Source organism: Dipteris shenzhenensis, chromosome 6 (genome assembly GCF_047967505.1).
Source record: "Dipteris shenzhenensis isolate YYH24624 ecotype China chromosome 6, Dip_SZ_1.0, whole genome shotgun sequence".
Taxonomy (NCBI): domain Eukaryota; kingdom Viridiplantae; phylum Streptophyta; class Polypodiopsida; order Gleicheniales; family Dipteridaceae; genus Dipteris; species Dipteris shenzhenensis.
Window position 1 is genome coordinate 58,179,542 of NC_141601.1, and position 18,195 is coordinate 58,197,736.

Below are 18,195 nucleotides of genomic sequence, written 5' to 3' on the forward strand. Positions count from 1 at the left end.
TGTATGTGAGCTCAAGAGAGAGCATCATAGATCCACAAATCACTCCACTGATCTCTCCATGAATCTCTCAATCATACACTAGAACCTTCCACACTCACACCTACTGACTGACACATCATCAATCACACCTACTAACACCTATCCAGGCACACCATGTGTTCACACTCACAACCTTAGACCTTAGGACTCTAGGTATGATCCCATTACATCAATTTGTCCTTCATTCCCCCCCACAAATTGATGACCTCAACCCTAGTAGTACTCCATGGGAAACTTCATGGTTTGCCCACCTCTAGTGGCAACACACATGATCCACAACCTAGTACTCAACTCTAGTTGCATCAGCACTAGACTCATTTGGGCATCCTCATCCCAACATGATCTTACTCTGACTTTGGTTTGTTGGTTTACAATTGGGAGATAGACAACGACTATGCATGGGAATACTCTTGGGTCCAACAAGGTAACCCATAAGCCTAACAATCATTTGAGGGAGACATCCCAAGGCACAGAACCCTTATTGACCACACACACAAAAATTCTAAATTGAAGATGTGGGGAAATACCCCCCTCTGATGGCATGTCTTGTCCATTTCCTTCTTCTCTTCCAAGCTACCATAGTGTGGGGTACATTGTCATTGGAGAGGTTCATGGTATAGCCAATCTTGTAACTCCTTTGCTCTTTGTCCTTCTCTACACTCTTTGATGTATCTTGTCCATATTCTGCAATACAAGATCCTTGTAGTTCTTCACCTTCTTTGAGTGTCCAAGCCTTAAAAACATTTTGTGAATCATATGGACTGAAGAGGGTCTTACCACTTGTCATGCAAGGGCAGTGTCTACTCTTGTAGTGGTCATCATCGTATGGCAAGGTATAGTCATTCAAATACAAGTACATTTCATACATCATGAAAGATACTGAAACCATAACTAAGGCATCTTCAACAATCATCTTGGTCTTCAGATATTTCCCTTGATTTGTGAGTAATGAAACCAATAATGGATTACCTCCAACAATCATAGGGAAGGTCTTACCTTTGTAGGCAGTGTCTACTCCCTTTACAAGTGGCACAAATGCCATGATTATGTCATCCATATAATGACATTCATTTCAAGCAACAATGGAAAATGATCAAAGAAACATTCATTTAAGATAGTCATGAGGACAAACTTGATTCTAGTTTGCCAATCTACAAGTGTCCAAGCTACAAGTGTCCCTCTCTCTAACTTATCAAGTTTTGAGTAGAAGTATCTTGAACATAATGATGATTCTAGACTTGTCATGCATCAACAATTGCTTCAGGCAACACAAATACTCAGTACACTTCTAGAAAACAGTAAAAGCCCCAATTTTTGTTGACTAGTCAACACCTTTTGCAACAGATTTTGACCAAAATCAGAGAAGAAATTGTAGGAGTCCTTACACCATGAGATTCGACCTGATGGAGCAAGATCCCAGAGGGCTTTTGCAGCAGAAATAAGTTCTAGGGGTCGCCTATCAGCAGCTACAAGCAGAGGCGAAATTCTTGCACAGGTCGTCAGATTGAAGCAATAGAAGGCCGAGACAAAAAACGGCCAGATCTCTTCGAATACTCCAGCATTGCTCACCAAAACTGACAGGGAGGCTCCTTGTGATGTTGTCCAGCTGATCCTAGAAGGGTTTTGCAAGATAGACTTCCATCGGAGAGAACTAAGACAAAGTGGCGAAATTTCGGCGACTTTTGAGAGACAATGTCGGGCAAAATACGTCGAATTAGGCTGAGCCCTTCGTGGTGTGGATTCGCCCTAATATGAAGTATCTCCAGCTGAAAGGATGGAGCAAACGAAGCTGTGGATGAGGAGAACTAAGCTTAAAGAAAAATGGCATAAGAGAGAAGAAGATGAAGGTGAGTTTGAAGAAAATGAAGGAGATGATGACACGTGGCATCTAACTAGGCTCATGGTGGATCATATGGCTCTAATACCAAATGAAGTAACTCAAAGGAAGACATGATGAGATCAACAATGAAGGAGAAAGTGTAATCTATTCATGAGATGAAGTACCAATATATAGGCTAGTGATACATTGTATGTGAGCTCAAGAGAGAGCATCATAGATCCACAAATCACTCCACTGATCTCTCCATGACTATGTGCGTGACTGACTGAGGAGAACCTTCCACACTCACACCTACTGACTGACACATCATCAATCACACCTACTAACACCTATCTAGGCACACCATGTGTTCACACACTCACAACCTTAGACCTTAGGACTCTGGGTATGATCCCATTACATCAATTTGTCCTTCAAAGCATTTGTGACAACAAGACCTTGCTGTCCTAGCTGTCCCTGCTGCTTCTCCTCGGAAGCAATATGCTTCCGGCACTCAAAGATATCATGACCTGGTTTCCTGCAATAATTGCAGCGTTTCTTCTTCTTCCCATCAGCAGGAGAGGAAGAGGATGAGGTACCAAATGTAGGTATGGGCTTGCTGTAAACCCCCCCCCCCCTTCCCCCCTTTTCCTTTGCCCCTATGATCAGTAGCAAAGGCTTGATCTGCATGAGTAAAAGCTTGAAATCATAAGCGCATTTGACAATCGTTGCATCTAACCCTATTTAGGGCTTTTGGTCGACCTTGCTTCACCTTTGCACCCCATTCGCTCACATTTGCGGGTTTGCAGTTATATTGTCAAGGACAGTTGAAATATGGGGCTTTTGTGTCACATTTGCAGGTTTTGCAGTGACATTTGCTCCTTTGATCACATTTTGGGGCTCTTTGCAGTACTAGTTCTTTTGGATCACCAAAATTGGGGATTTTGGGTCTATTGCAAGCTACCTTCACATTTGCAGGTTAGTTTGTCACATTTGCACATATTGTAGTGACATTTGGTGCTTTGATCTGAAATTGGGGGTTTCTCATTGACATTCGCTTGAAATTGCCGTACATTGAGTCACATTTGCAAGTTGCAGCAGAATTTGGGGCTTTTTCCAATTTACCCTCTTTTTGGCATATTTGCCCTCTCAAAAATTGGGCTTTTGCCAGATTTTCTGTCAGTAGCACTGACATTTGCTTGGTACAGCTCAATTTGGGATACTCTTGCACTTGCCCTTTGATTTGGGCTGCTCATTTGCAAAACAGCTATTTGCAGCGGGATCCTTTGATTGGACAGACATTTTCTTGTGGGTTATTTTTGGGGATAAGTTGTGCATTTTGCTCAGTGTTCGAGCAGCCATCTTGGCACTCAAAGGTTGTGTCTACCACACTCGATGGACTCCCTGACTCATATGAGGGATCTGCTACAACACTTAGACTAGTGGCCATGGGTAACCCCAACCACTATTATTTTGATCGGCTTGTTTCCCTACTGTACTACAAATTTGTGAGGACAACGCAAATCATACGATGGAATTTTGCAAGTTGTACGACACTACGCAAGTTGTACAGATGAATGCCCAAATCTGACACAAGTTGTACGGTAAATTTCTTGATGCTGATGCAAGTTGTATGGAAGACAGAACGAACAAGTCGTACGATTACCGCGTAACCTGACACAGATTGTACGAATAAGACCGTACAGTCGATGTTGTTGCGTGGGTACTGTATGCTTGAGGACATACTGATGACGCTAATTACGTTGTTGCACGCTGTTATGCATAGGACGCTGAAGCAAACCTGCAAACAGCACTGTAGGACGCTGCAACTGGCGTTGATCGTTGCTGCTGAAACTTCACCAACAAAGGGCAACACAATAGGGTGAACGGCAGAAGTGCAAGTCAGGGAAGCAGTCCGAAGCAAGAACTTGCTCTGATACTACTGTTGGGTGCGGGAAGCTATGGAATGAGATTGAGTGCAAGGGAGCAAACAACAAGCTGAAGGAACACAGACTACTTATGTCATACCCGGCCTGATCTTCAGTATGCTGTCTCAGGTACATGCACATGCCTAGTACATAGCATTGGCAAGCAGTGAAGCGGGTCTCCCGTTACTTTAAGGCCACACAAAATTTGGGACTGTTCTATGGTGATGAGTCTCCACTATCTTGCATGCTTTCACGGACAATGACTGGGCAAGTTGTTATGACATGAGAGCATCTCACAATGGCAACTATTTCATGATTTGATCTTCATGCATTTCATGGTTCAGCAAGAAGCATCCTATAGTTGCTACTTCCAGTTGTGAAGCTGACTACAGGTCAGCTTCACAACTATAGTAGAGTGTGTCTGGCTGGCTCCGTAAGCTACTCGCAATTCTTGACATCAGCCAGCCAGCTTCTACTACCATCTACACTAATAAGCCAGAGTGCTTTGGCTATTGCGAGAAACCCAGTGTTTCAAGCACGCACAAAGCACATTGAGGTTCATTATCATTATGTTCGAGAGCGACTGTCAGCTGGAGACATACAATTGTCCCATGTTCCCACGGAGGACAACTTAGTAGATCTCTTCATGAAGGCTCTACCACGGCCCAAGTTTGAGGCTTTTTGGCATGCCTTACACTTGGCTCCATTTGTTACGTGATGTTGATCTCCTTGTACTGTCATAGGTTGCTATATCCCATCTTGGACCAATATGTGTATACTTGAGATTATCAAGGATACTTCATCCATATACCATGGAGGGGAGGTTGTTAGCACTTAGCCATGGTATGGCTTTGTAGACTTGCCTTTGGACTCAATCAACCCTTAGGTTGACTTCACTGGTCAACCATATGGTTGACTTTGGGGCCATATAGTACTTTCTCATTATCCATTTGCAAGTACTTCGTGTTCATTCAGCTTGTTGTTTGCTCCCTTGCACTCCACTCCCATTCCATAGCTTCCTGCACCAAACATTGATATAGTCTCCCTCCACTATCTCCTTTTTGCCCCTCTCTAGGCCTAAACATCCCCTAGCCGAACTAGGCCTAACCATCACAAACCTGGCCCAATCCTAGCCTTCATTACATGGTATACTTCCCATTCACCCTTTTCCCTTTCCTCCATAACCCTCTTGATGCCCTCCTTCCTTTGCTCAATTTGTATGTGAGTGAGATCCTCATTGATGAAGATGGCAGTCCCTTTCAAGGTTGGCCCTCTCAACTTTCACGCTATCTTTATTGGGCTAATATGGGAGTCCCTTTCAAGTCTTGCCCTTTCATGAGGACATTTCGTCTTGCTTTGGCATCTCTAAACTCGTTGATGAGTGGCTTCTCATGTGATTCATCTTTATGCATTCTCAACATTGGATTGCTCCGACACAAACTTTTCAACTTTCAGGCTGTCTCTAGTGGGCTAAAGGTTTCTTCTTTCACTCCCAACATCTTGAGGTTAAGAACCTTGTCTCTCCATCTACTTTCCTCATCACAAGTTTCCTGAATAACTTTCAAGAGTTTATGCCCTTTCACATGTGTAACCATAGTTAGGCATCCTTGGCATGCACCTCCCCCCTGGCCTCAATCTTCCTAGATTCGGCGCACAAAGACTAAGTCCCTCGTAGCTCAAGAAAAGAAACCCTTGGCTGATGTTGCATGAACTTTTCTTCCACTTTGGTTTAGTCTTAGCACTACTGATTCATTAGCTATGGAGTAGAAATAGGCCCTCCTAGCCCTTTTTAGGTCAATGTAGTGTGAGTCATCATCCACTTAAACTCTTCTTCCAATGGGTGCCTTTAATGAAGGCTAGAATCCCTCAATGGGGTGCTGGTTCTTTGAATCTCATGCGAATCAAGTTGGCTCCTCTTGGTCATTTGGGTGGCTATAGCCATGGGGTCATAACTGCCCCATTGAGCAGAGCCCCAAGATTCATGGTGGATTTCCCCACAAGCCATGGCAATTGATTTAAACCCTCAGTAGCATGTATGTGTGCCCCCAGCGGTCGGCAAGTGTATGTCTTCCCCCACTTGCAAAGGTACCCTTTTTAACACTCTAGGCATCTCTTGGAAAGCACCTCATGGCCCCTATGATGTAATGCCCTTTTAAAGGGAACACCGGCACTACATTAGAGGTGATGTAACCTCTACTAATGTGGCAAGAATGGCACATGTGGCATGCTGCCCTAGCAAGGTCCAATATACTTAATGGTGCATCAATACTAACCAAGATAAAACCTAAAAATTGGGCTGCAACCGTAAGGTACAAAACTAGCACACTATTAGATTATGTGCCTGGTTAGGGCACGCTCTCATGGGGGGACCTTTGCTACACTATGGACAGCTTATTGATTGATTGTAGTTGCTGGTGGACTCGTAGGGATTGGTCCATGCTCAATGGAGACATGTGATTGGGTGGTTCAATTGTTGGTTCATGCATGGACGACGTTTGTCCAAAGGAATGCGTGTGGTGGATGGCGGTGAACATTCTGGTGGAGACTCCTATGAAGGTGGTGAGGCGACATTCTACAAACTCTCTTTCTGAAAGGCCGAGACGTCCAAAGCTCTCTTATGAGAGTCGTTCTCTCTCTCAAGCATGTCGGTTTTTAGCTATAGGTTTGTTAGAGCAACTCCTCATTACTAGCGTCGCTAGCCGAGTCGATCCTCTAGATCTTTTTGATTTTGTATCGCAGCAAAAACCCCCGTAGGGATGAGCTGCTGTCGTCTAATAGAATGCTTTCAATAAAGAGCTTTTTGGTTATTGCTATCATCTTGTGTTCTCTGAAGAAGAGTCCTTCCTACATTTCGTATCAAAGCCACTTTTCTTCGAGCCTGTTAAGTCTTGTTCGAAGTCAGGAGGTCTATAGTGTTCTTGTCAATTCATCAGTCGTTGTGGAAATGGTGTCCGTCAAGAAGAAGAAAGTTTTTGAGAGCACCATTGTTAAATTCAATGGCAAAAAATTTTCATCTTGGCAATTAGCTACACGATTACTCTTCATGCAAAAAGGATTATGGAGCATGGTTGCAAGTACCGAGAAGAAACCCAAAGGTAGTGGTCATGAAGCATATCGAATACTTGCATGGGAAAACAAGAATGAGAAGGATATTGGTCTGATGAGTCGAGCACTAGGAGCTGATTACTTCCATCACATCGACACTGGCAAAACTGCAGCTGAGACCTAGAGACGTTATTTGGGGTACGAATGAAACACTCGAAAGCCATGCTAAAGCACGAACTCTATAGCCTAAAGATGGAGGAAGCTAATAGTCTTGGCATCTTTCTCAATCGGATGCAAGCACTTTTAAATCAAATTAATGAGCTTGGGACAAGAATCGAAGAGGATGATAAGAAGGCCATCTTGCTTAAGAGCCTACCTCTGAGGTATGACGATATTAGCAGAATCTTACGCAGTGAGGGCATAGAGGAGGGACTCGAGGAGGGATGCGAGGGCACTAAGAAGGAACGCAAGGGCTGAGAGCATAAGGAGGTGGATGATGACGCTGATTATTTGGATTGTGTGGCTTTGTTACTTAGTGGGGAAAAACAAGAAGAAGATCTTCTACCGTTAGGTGAACATGCATACACCGCCAGAGAAAAGAAGCGGGCCTCAAACAAAGGACGTGCTGAAGACCGTGTTTGTCACTATTGTGGTCGAGAAGGTCACATTGAGAAGCATTGTTATAAGAAACAAAAAGATGATCAGCTCAAAGGTGATTCGAAGGATAAAGTGTGTGTAGTGGAGGATCTCTCAACCTCATCATTTGCGGGATCTTCTGAAGTAAATATGAGTGATGATGATTGGGCTTTTTTATAGAGCAATATTTCCAGAGTTGGTCTGGCTTTTCGTAAGTGTCCAACTATCTTAGATGACTTTCGCTTTTCGTAAGTAGGTTATTTTCTAGATACTAGTTCAAGTCGATGTGCAGCACAGTATATCAAAGTTTTGCTTCAGAATTCAATTGGTTCACGCCATTTCAGTCGTGGGGGGGATTGTTGGATTATGAGCCTGGTTAGGACACGCCCTCATGGGGGGGACCTGTGCTACACTATGGACAGCTTATTGATTGGTAGTAGTTGCTGGTGAACTTGTAGGGATTGGTCCATGCTCAATGGAGACATGTGATTCAGTCGTTGGCTCATGCATGGACAATATTTGTCCAAAGGAATACGTGTGGTGGATAGCGGTGAATATTCTAGTGGAGAGGTGGTGAGGCGACGTTCTACAGACCCTCTTTCTGGAAGGCCGAGACGTCCACAGCTCTCTTATGAGAGTCGTTCTCTCTCTCAAGCATATCGCGGTCTTTAGCTGTGGGTTTGTAAAAGCAGCTGCTCATTACTAGAGTCGCTAGCCAAGTCAATCCTCTGGATCTTTTTGATTTTGTATCGCAGCAAAAAGCCCCCTAATAATAAGCTGCTGTCGTCTAATAGAATGCTTTCAATAAAGAGCTTTTTAGTTATTACTATCATCTTGAGTTCTCTAAAGAAGAGTTCTTCCTACACACACATGTAAATTATCACCCTTACTGTGATTTGTATCAGGTTTTCTTTCAGTCTCATAGACCATCGATCTTCCGAAGACTCTAATAAAATTTCTTTCTTTCACTAAATGGTGGGGATTATCGCCAACTCAACCATAGAATATGTCACATGTGACTAGCAGATTGTTGTCATGATATTTATGTTTATTGATCTATGATGATTGGTATATAATCTATGTAGGCCTCTAGGCTCTTGTTAAGTTGTTTATCTTGATTTTTGAATATCAAGATTCAATTTTCAGTTTAAACCTTTAAAGTTGTGTCGTGACTTGCAAGCTCTTGAGCCATGAATCTTAACTTTACCTTTTAAGTCTTGAGTACATTGTACGAGGGCATTGTTTAAGTGTAGCTTATTGTGCTTCTAGAATCTAGCAGCTAGCTATGCTAGCAAGTTGTACACTTGTATTCTTATACATATATTAATTATATATTTATTATTACAATGGCATATCTTACGTGTATTCTTTTTAAGACACTTTCGACACTCGTGTCTGAAGCAACGTGTCATGTCTTAACATGTCTTACAACCATGTTGAAAAGGTTTGCAACCAACAGAACATTGGCAGCTTATATCACAAGCAGAATAAAGTTCCCAGTTCGTCTTCTATCAAAAGTGTTGGCAGAAAATAGTTCCAAATTGTGAAATAACAGATTCAATCAAAAGAAAAAACATGTATACACAATGCATACCTGCTTGCAAAGTTAGGACCAACCCAAACACCAGACATTGCAGCAACAACTCGCTCTGTTCGGCTTATTGCATCATAGGGGGAATGGAGAAGGTTCCGTAGATGTGGTAACATCTTCCCACAAAAAAGTTCATCCAACGCAATGTCCTCCAGCACAAGCATTGAGAGCACATCCTTCCACAAAGCAATGTTTCTTAACAAGCGAACGGAAGTGCCAAATCGATATGCTGCAATGCGAGCTGCTTGAGGCACAATATTCATCACTTGATAACTCCATGTCGGTACCTGTGCACCCCCACACAAAAAAAAGGAGCAGAAGATTTGCTTTATTTAGATATGAACAGGATTAAAGTGCAATCTCCATAAATGTATCAGCCTATTTCAATCAGTGCAGGTCTATGACAATTCTGATAGCTAGATATAAATTTGTAGCTCCTACAAAGACCCTGTGCCATAAAGACACTCTAAGATTGTGAAAACAAAAGAAACACAAGCAACAGTTGAAAGCTGTGAACAATGAAGAACATGTAAGTTGCAGTTCCAATAAAGAATGTTCCATGAAGAAATGAAAACAACAGCTCACATGCACAGTGATGCAAAACTTCATTGAAAGCTGCAAACAAAGAATCTCATGGACATCACAACAGTTCAGTGAATACATTCATGTACCACAAACTTAACTTCAATTAGAATTGATGTAGTTTGGACTTTAAATTTATATAGGGTAAGTGGATTACCATTGCTATTTATAGGTCCCGGAATAAATTCAAGGACAGTTTTAAACTCATCACATAAAAGCGAAAAGGACCAGGCACTTTACAACTTCTGAAGTCAACTCTAGTACAAGTGTAGGCACCTCGGACCACTCTTCCTAGGATATTTTAGAAGACGTACCTGCTCCGTACAGCTTCCATACAGCGTACCTGTTCCGTACAGAGTATCTGCTTTGTATAGCATACCAGATCCGTACAGGTTGTAACTGCTCCAAGTATTCCGTACAGTTTCACACGTGTGAAACTGTTGTCAAAATCCGTACTTGCTGGCATTGGCTGTGAATCAAGACATTGGCATTTTTTGGGGCTTTCAGTTCTTTTCACCTCCTGTGGTTGCAATTTCTTGCAAGAACATTGGGGCTTTGGGATTTGGGCTGCAATCTCTTGTTTGTTTGCAGTACATTTGGGTCAGATTGCAAGACATTGAGTCACTTTTGCAAGACATTGAGTCAGATTCTCATACATTGGGTCACATTTGCAAAAAAAAATCTCAACAAAATTTGGGGCTTTTCTGTATTTGCCCTCTTTTTTGCCTATTTGCCCTCATTAAATTTGGGGCTTCTGCCAAATTTGATGTTTTTGCAGTGAACATTGCCTGACACAGTCACATTTGGGTCAGATCTGCATTTGCCCTTTGATTTGGGTTGGAAATTTGCACAATATTTATTTGCAGATATTTGCTGTCATTTTTGGACAGCCAACTCTTTGCAGTGATAGCCTTGAGGCCTTTGGGTTTTCAGGTCTTTTTCAGGGTATCACATTTGCAATGGCTGGAAACAATCAAGATCTATTTGGCATTCTTTGTGAAGATGATAAGTTGGATGGCACCAACTATCCGATGTGGTCTTATCCCATGAAACATATTCTTGTTGCAAAGCATTTGTGGAATATTGTTTCTGGGGTTGATCTGAGGCCAACCAATGCTACAGTGGTTGCCTCTACTGCTGGTCCCTCTGCAGGGGGTACTCCTCCTGATGCCTTATCTTCTAGCACTCCTGCTACTGCTCCCCCAACTCAGGAACAATCAAGATGGGATGCAAGAGATGCGAATGCACATTCCTGTATTGCTTTATCATGCAAGAGAATCATTATTCCACACATCTGGTCTTGCAGGACAGCAAAGGATGCTTGGGACAAATTGACTTCTCTTTATCACATTCGCAATGAGGCACGTGTTGAATTTTTAAGAAGACAGTTGCAGGAAGTCAGTATGAATGAAGCTAATTCTATGGATGCATATTTGACAAAGGTAAAGGACCTCATGGAACAACTTGCCAATATTGATGAGGTGGTGCCAAATTCTCAGCTTGTCAGTACCACATTGAATGGATTGCCAGATACATATCAAGAATTTGCTACAACCCTTCGGTTGGTGGCCATGGGTAATCCAGATCACTACTCTTTTGATCAGCTAGTTACTTTGCTTTTGCAGGAAGAGCAAAGTCGAGCTACTAGACAAGCCATTATTCCTGATCATGCATTCGCATCACAGCAGACAGGAAGAGGCAAGGCTTCCAAGCCTATGGGCAAACCTAAATCTGCGCATAGCAGCTGCAATTCCTCCCAATCTAAAAATACAGCAGATAAGTCAAAGAAGAAAAGATGCAACTATTGTCGCAAGCCTGGACATGACATTTCAGAATGCAGGAAGCGCATTGCTTCGGAGAAAAAGAAAGCAAGATTGACAGTTAATACCTCAAATGCTATTGAATCCCATGAGCCAGCAGACGCTTCACATGCACATGCTCTCCAGGATGATTAGGCGTGGCCTGTCCATTGCTCATTTGATCCCTCCAAAGCTGATGCACTCTTTACTGCTAATGATGCTCAGTCTTGGTATTTTGATAGTGGTGCTTCCAAGCACGTCACATCTTGCAGACAGTTGTTTCATTCTTTAGCTGATGCACCTCGAGGGGGGACTGTCACATGTGCTAACAATGCTTCATATGCTGTAAAAGGAATTGGAGATGTGCAGCTCACATCCATTTCAAGCGATCCTGTCACTTTAACAAATGTTCTTTTTGTGCCTGGAATTGAAGTCAACTTGATTTCAATTTCAACAATTGCCACTTCAGGTTTCAGAGTGATTTTTGATGGCTACAGATGCCTAGTTTATGATCTTTGTGATGATAATGCCATAGTTCTCACTGGTACTTTGCAAAAGGGGCTTTATCATATAAATCATCACTCAGCTGCACTTTCTATTGAAGCATTTGCTATTTCAGATTCACAGCTTGCTGAAACTCATCTTTGGCCACAGTCCCATACAGTTCCTGCAGCCAGGTAAACCTCTTGGATGTGCTGCCCACATGGCAGCCTATGTGCTGCCCATGTGGCAATCCCATTCCCCTTGTTTTCTTTGTGAGCTTGCTGCCCACATACTAGCTCACGTGCTGACCATGTGGCAGCCTTACCATCCTACCCTGGCCCACCTCCTCCATGCTCTCCTGAGTCCTCATATGACGGCTTCAAATACGCAAAGAAAACTCTGACTACTAGAGGCTCAAGAAGCCAGGGAGCGTCAAGATCGTGGGCATAGTGCCCAAAAACGGCATTTCTGGGCACCCAAAACAGTTCATCATTTCAGCACCATTTTCGAAACCAGAAACGGCGTTTCAGGCAGGCCAGATTTTTTTTTTTTTAAATTGCAATGCCTCTGAAGCCTAGCCAAGGAAACGTATATATAGAGCAGCAATGTAAGAGCTTGTAGAAACCAATGCTCAGCTATAGAAGCAAAAGTACCAGCATACACACATCACTTACACACCCGCCTCATCCACCGAGTAAGAACCCCATTGGCGGGTAGGGCAGGCTATACTATCTTCACATGGATTTGTGGAGCCTTTATAGAAGCCATACCACTCTTCACATTAGATGTAAAGCGAATGATTAAAGAGATAGTTAATACAACCATGCTCTCCTCTCCAACATCTCCTCCTTGCTCTCCTCAGCCATTGCCGGACAGGCCGGATTCCGACGTGATCATGGAACCATGGACCACATTCTCACACTCAGATGTATTATCAAGGAGGCGAGGTCACGGAAGCAGAGGGTTTATTGTTGCTTTGTGGATTTCCGCAAGGCATTTGACACGGTTCCAAGAGCCCGCCTCATACAGTGCCTACAAGACTTGGGTTATGACTAGGAGATCATTTGGGCTGTCATGGCACTTTACGACAGAGTTTCACGTAGAGTTCGAGCAGGATCCGGGTGGACAAACGAGATCATGAGCACCATCGGGGTCAAACAAGGGTATCCTTTATCGCCTACCTTGTTTGGCCTCTACATTAACGAGCTTGAGACAGTGATGCAGACACAGGGGGGTGTAGGTTGCTCTCTTGCGGGCACGCTGATCCAAATTTTGCTCTACGCAAATGACGTGGCTCTCTTGTCTTCCTCAGCAGAGGGGCTTCAGAGACACCTAGACGCACTACAGTCCTTTTGTGAGTCTCATGATTTGAAGGTCAACCTAGGTAAAACCAAGGTCATGATCTTCAATACATCTCGAACCATCATGTGTCAAGAGCAGTTCACATTTGCATCTGTTGAGATAGTTTCATCATACACTTACCTTGGGGTTATCTTCTCCGAACCCAGCTTCACTATGAGACCCGCGATGCAGGCACGCTTGAGTAGAGGGTATGCTTCATTGGCCAGACTAGAGAGGCAGTGCTTCCGCTCGCACTTTCAAGATCCACACACCAAGGGGTTGCTTTTTTACTCCTTGGTTCGCCCAGCAGGGATGTATGGCAGCCCTTGTTGGGAGCCAGACTTGTCGGATACAGAGTGGGCCCGTGTGGAGCGGCTACAGGTTCTCCTGTTATCACGAATGATTTGTGGTAAGTCATTTGTTCCTCACCAGATCATTCACGCTCAGTTTGGATCACCCCCTTTATAGCTACATGCTGCATTTCAGGTCATCACGTATCTGTACCAAGTTAGGGAATATGTGGATTATACCTCGGGGCATAGCAAGCTACCATGGATAGCTCTATCCTCTTCTATGGCACTTGCAGCAAGAGGAGACCAGAGGTGCTAGTATGCACGTACAGAGAGATGGTTTGAGCGATTGGGGCTCCACATGGATCGACTACCTTCCTTCCAGTACAACATGGATGCTCCGTTTTCTCCCCTCTTATCACACGAGGTCAACCAGGTCCGTGAGGATCTACTACAGCTACACACATTTCGTACCTGGTTGGGACCGAGTGAACTCCCAGTGAAGCTTAGCTTCTACACAGATCACTTCTTACATATCACAGCGGAGGGTTTCATTGACCCACCAGGATACACGCAGATTCACCTACCCCACTCGCTGAGGATCTCTTTTCGGCAATTCCAGATCTCTTCACACAGACTTCCCATCGAGAGCGGCAAAGCAGAGCGGCTACCCAGGGAGAGGCACATATGCACACTGTATGACATGCAGGAGTTTGAGACAGAGGAGCATTTCATCTTCAGGTGTCCTGTGTACTATGAGATCCGAGGGCGTTTCCACGGCCTCTTCAGGGATAGTTATGGGATTTTGGCTTGTTTCCTCTCCTACCCAGACCAACGGTGTTTGGCAGGTTTCATTCATGAGAGACTTAGATAACGTGAGAGGATACTCCGAGCACAGAGATAGGAGCAGACTTCTTCCTCGGCTGATCCCTCTCAGAGCTCTATCACGGAGTTCTTTCAGCTAGATCACATGGACCCCCACGAGACGAGGCCTCGACATGACCGTGACCCAGAGCCTGTGACCCAACAACTCAGACAGAGGGTCGACACACAGATCACACTTGGGGACATCCCCTCCTTGTTTAGAGTCAGAGCCCGACCGACGGGGGGTCACGATAGCCCTGGTCAGACGCATAGCTACGACCAGGAGACGTGCCAGGAACGCACCTCTGAGTGGCCGACAGCACTCTATTGCCGACTTCATGCCTCCACTGCCTCATCCAACCTGATATCTTGCTGCTGCTGATGATGATGATGATATTGATGACGATGCTGAGATTGATATATAGTTGACCATCAACATGACTATGTTGTACTTAGGACTTAGTACTGCCATTCTGCATTTTTGCATTTTGCATTGGTATGGACGCTTGTTTAGTAGCTCCACTACCACAACTTGTTGTATCAAGATTTTCACAGTCTCATAGATCCATCGGTCTTCCGAAGACTTTAATAAACTTTCTTTCTTTCTTTCTTTCTCCTCCTTGCTCTCCTCTCCAACCTCTCCTTCTTGCTCTCCTCTCCTCCTCACTCTCCTCAGCCCTTGCCCTCTCCTCTCCTCCTTGTCCTCTCAAGCCTTGCTGTATGACATATATATATCTATATATATATATATATATATATATATATATATAATTTTTTATTAACCTTAAAAACCAAAACTCCGTTTCCACTGTTTCTTCCGGTGACCAAAAACTTCGAAACACCACTTCTCGGCCCGTTTCCGTTTCCCCGTTTCCGAAACTCATGGGAACTATAACCGCGGGGCTCAGGAGGTCAGATTGCTCAGAGAGCGTACCGCTCGGGAGGAGAAAGAAGAACGGGACCAGCAACTCCTCATTTCTCTACTCCATCCACATGGAGAGGAAGGAAGGGAGAGAATCAACCCTTGTGGATAGCTCCCCTTGTAACTGGTCCTTTCCAAGGTTACAGCAAAACGTCTTATTTTTGCAGACAGAAACTCCAATGTGGTGATTTCACATGTGCTTAGTGATTTCAGCCCACTAATAACAGAAACCTTGAACCCAATGATTATGTTACACCGAAGTTTGAAGCTCCAATCCTATTTTAGGACCTTGTAAACATCTCCACCTTGTCCTAAAAGCAAAGTTCAAATTACAGTCCTGCTGCAAACCCAAATTACAGTCCTGCTGCAATCCTATCCTAGGACCTTGTAAACATCCCCACCTTGTCCTAAAAGCAAATTTCAAATTACAGTCCTGCTGCAAGCTCGAACCAATCTAAGCCTGACACTTGTTATGGCTGTAAATGTGGAAGAAATTAGAAGTCTCAGGACACAAGCACATATGCAGAAAAAACAAGAACGTGTTTACATCATACAAGCATTTGTATGCATACAACTAGATGAATACAGGAACATGCCCAAACTCATTGTCTAATCTTAGAGAGTCACAGGTTGAAAACTATGAACTTTATCATGCACAATAGGGGCTAGCTACTATGACATCCCCACCAATGTCATCAATGCCCAATGAAGGGTTAGGCCATAGTATAAACACATGCTCTCAAACATACATATCGGCATACCTACACATACTTGAACATCCATTTACACAAAGGTCTTCGTACGAAGTTGTTGGAGCTCCTACAAATCTTTCATCAAACCTAGCCACCTTACTACTTCTGTGTGCTGCTTGCTTGAGTGCAACTTACCTCAGCTCTCGTAGTCATTGCTAGAGCTAGCACATGATCCACTAAGGCTTGATTGAAACTTACCTTGTAGCCATTGCTAGAGCTAGTGCATTGAGCCACTAAGGCTTGAATGCAGCTTTACCTTGGTCCTCATAGTCAATGCTAGAACCAAAGCATGAGCTACTAGTGGTTGTCTCATGGCTACTTTTAGCAACCCATTGTGCCTAGTCTTTGCAAGATTTGATCTGTGTGGTCCTTTACTTGCTATTCGAGATCATCACTCATTGATAGGACTCCATGACAACGGCTAGCATTAAAGGAGAATGTTAATAAAAAGTATTGCAAATTCTCTTCATTCAAGCTACAACTGCTTGTGAAGACTATACAATTTCATTTAGTCTGTCCCAAACACTTAGACAAGCTATCTGATAGGGCAACGTACCAATTAAGATAGAGAGTACTTAATGCAGTATCAGGAAGCCGCCACATAAACGAAATTTTCACACGGTGAAATTTGCATGAATACGGCCAGAACATATAACAAGATGAATCCAGGACCACTCCCAAACTCATACAGGAACAGGCACTTGCATGCATACCTATTTCTGTGCATGTGCAGTTTATATGTAATTATAGCTGGTAAAAATAAAAGAGCCTGCAGCAATGCATGATGTACCTCAAGATCTGCAACCGCTTCAGACAATTGCAACCGTACAGCGGAAAGCAATTCTTGCAGAGCATCACTGGAGGCAGGTACATAATTCAAAACAACTTGGACTGCAGCAACAATATTTTTTGTACTTCTTGTGCTCAGTCTATCCCAGCAGTGAGCAACCTCATGATGGAGGACCGGAAGTGCTACTTTATCAACTATTTTTGGCACCAGGTCCATGTCTGCATCGTCAGGACTCACATCTTTGCCATTCTCTGGCATCCCATAATCAAACAAAAGGGAATGCCTTCAAAAACAAAGAATAATTAGCAGTCAGTGAGTCTTCCATTCGTAAAGACACTCTTCGAGTATTTGGTTTGCAAAACTGTTACACAGTTTCCCTCTTCAGGAAAATCTAATTTCTCACCATTTCATATTATTAAAGTCAGCGTCACCATAAAGAGGATCCCATTTTAAAAGCTCAAGCCGCACATAAGGAGAAAAAAGTGCTGGTGCACTCAACGATACATAAGCATCCCTGTATGCTGTGGAATATATTTTTTTCCAGCTTTCAAGCCTTCCCTTCACCAGAGCTAGTTGTGAAAACTCTTCAGCAGCATCTCCAAAAACCCTTTCTGCAGTCTCTAAAACTTCTGCACACCCGGATCGGAAGGCCCTTTGTTCACTTTCACTCTCATCACTACTAGATTCACCTTCAATTTGTGCACCACCAAGGGCATCGCTATGATTAGCCACAATTGAAGCTGCTCTCTTCTTGGCTGCACGAGCCCTCCTGCGTTCTCGGGCTTGTGCACGTTGCTTTACCTCCATTCGTTTCTGAAGATTCACATCTCGACCAAATTCATCTAGTTGAGGTGCCAGATTCGACCCCTCTCGTGCAGATAAAGCACTGGCAGCAGCCGTAGCAGCAGCTGCTGCTGCAGCTGAGCTGTTAGCTCCCTTGCTTAGGGAGGACATAGCAGCATTGATGGCTGCTTCAGCTTCCAACATTTCATCTGATATATCAGCCAACCTCCTCTCACTCACAGCAGTTGCTCGTTCTTCATGAAGCCTCTGCATATGTTCTTCTAGCTCTTCAATCAAGGGACCTTTACTCTGGAAAGAAAATTGAAATTAACTCTTATTCTCCGAATTGTGAGCAACATATTATGTAAACTTTGCAAGATGATATACTGAACCTACAAAGATAATAAATATGTTCAAAAGATTACTTTAAAAGAATAGGAATGACTTTTGACATGGAAATAAGAACAGAAAAAATTACAGTCTCCTTGAAAGCTGCACTTTTGACCTCTGTAATGACTCAAATATTTATCA

The 18,195-nt window shown here is 43.5% G+C and overlaps 1 protein-coding gene across 1 annotated transcript in view; it reads right to left on the bottom strand.

The window, feature by feature from the left end:
• Nucleotides 1–18,195, bottom strand: part of ILP1 (GC-rich sequence DNA-binding factor-like protein) — a 53,089-nt gene that overhangs the window by 22,037 nt on the left and 12,857 nt on the right. The window contains exons 3-5 of the mRNA XM_087375797.1: nt 17,285–17,973; nt 16,882–17,164; nt 9,062–9,345 (exon numbers count right to left, since the gene is read on the bottom strand). Coding sequence (XP_087231923.1) covers nt 9,062–9,345; nt 16,882–17,164; nt 17,285–17,973 — 1,256 coding nt within the window. The remainder of the gene's footprint in view (nt 1–9,061; nt 9,346–16,881; nt 17,165–17,284; nt 17,974–18,195) is intronic.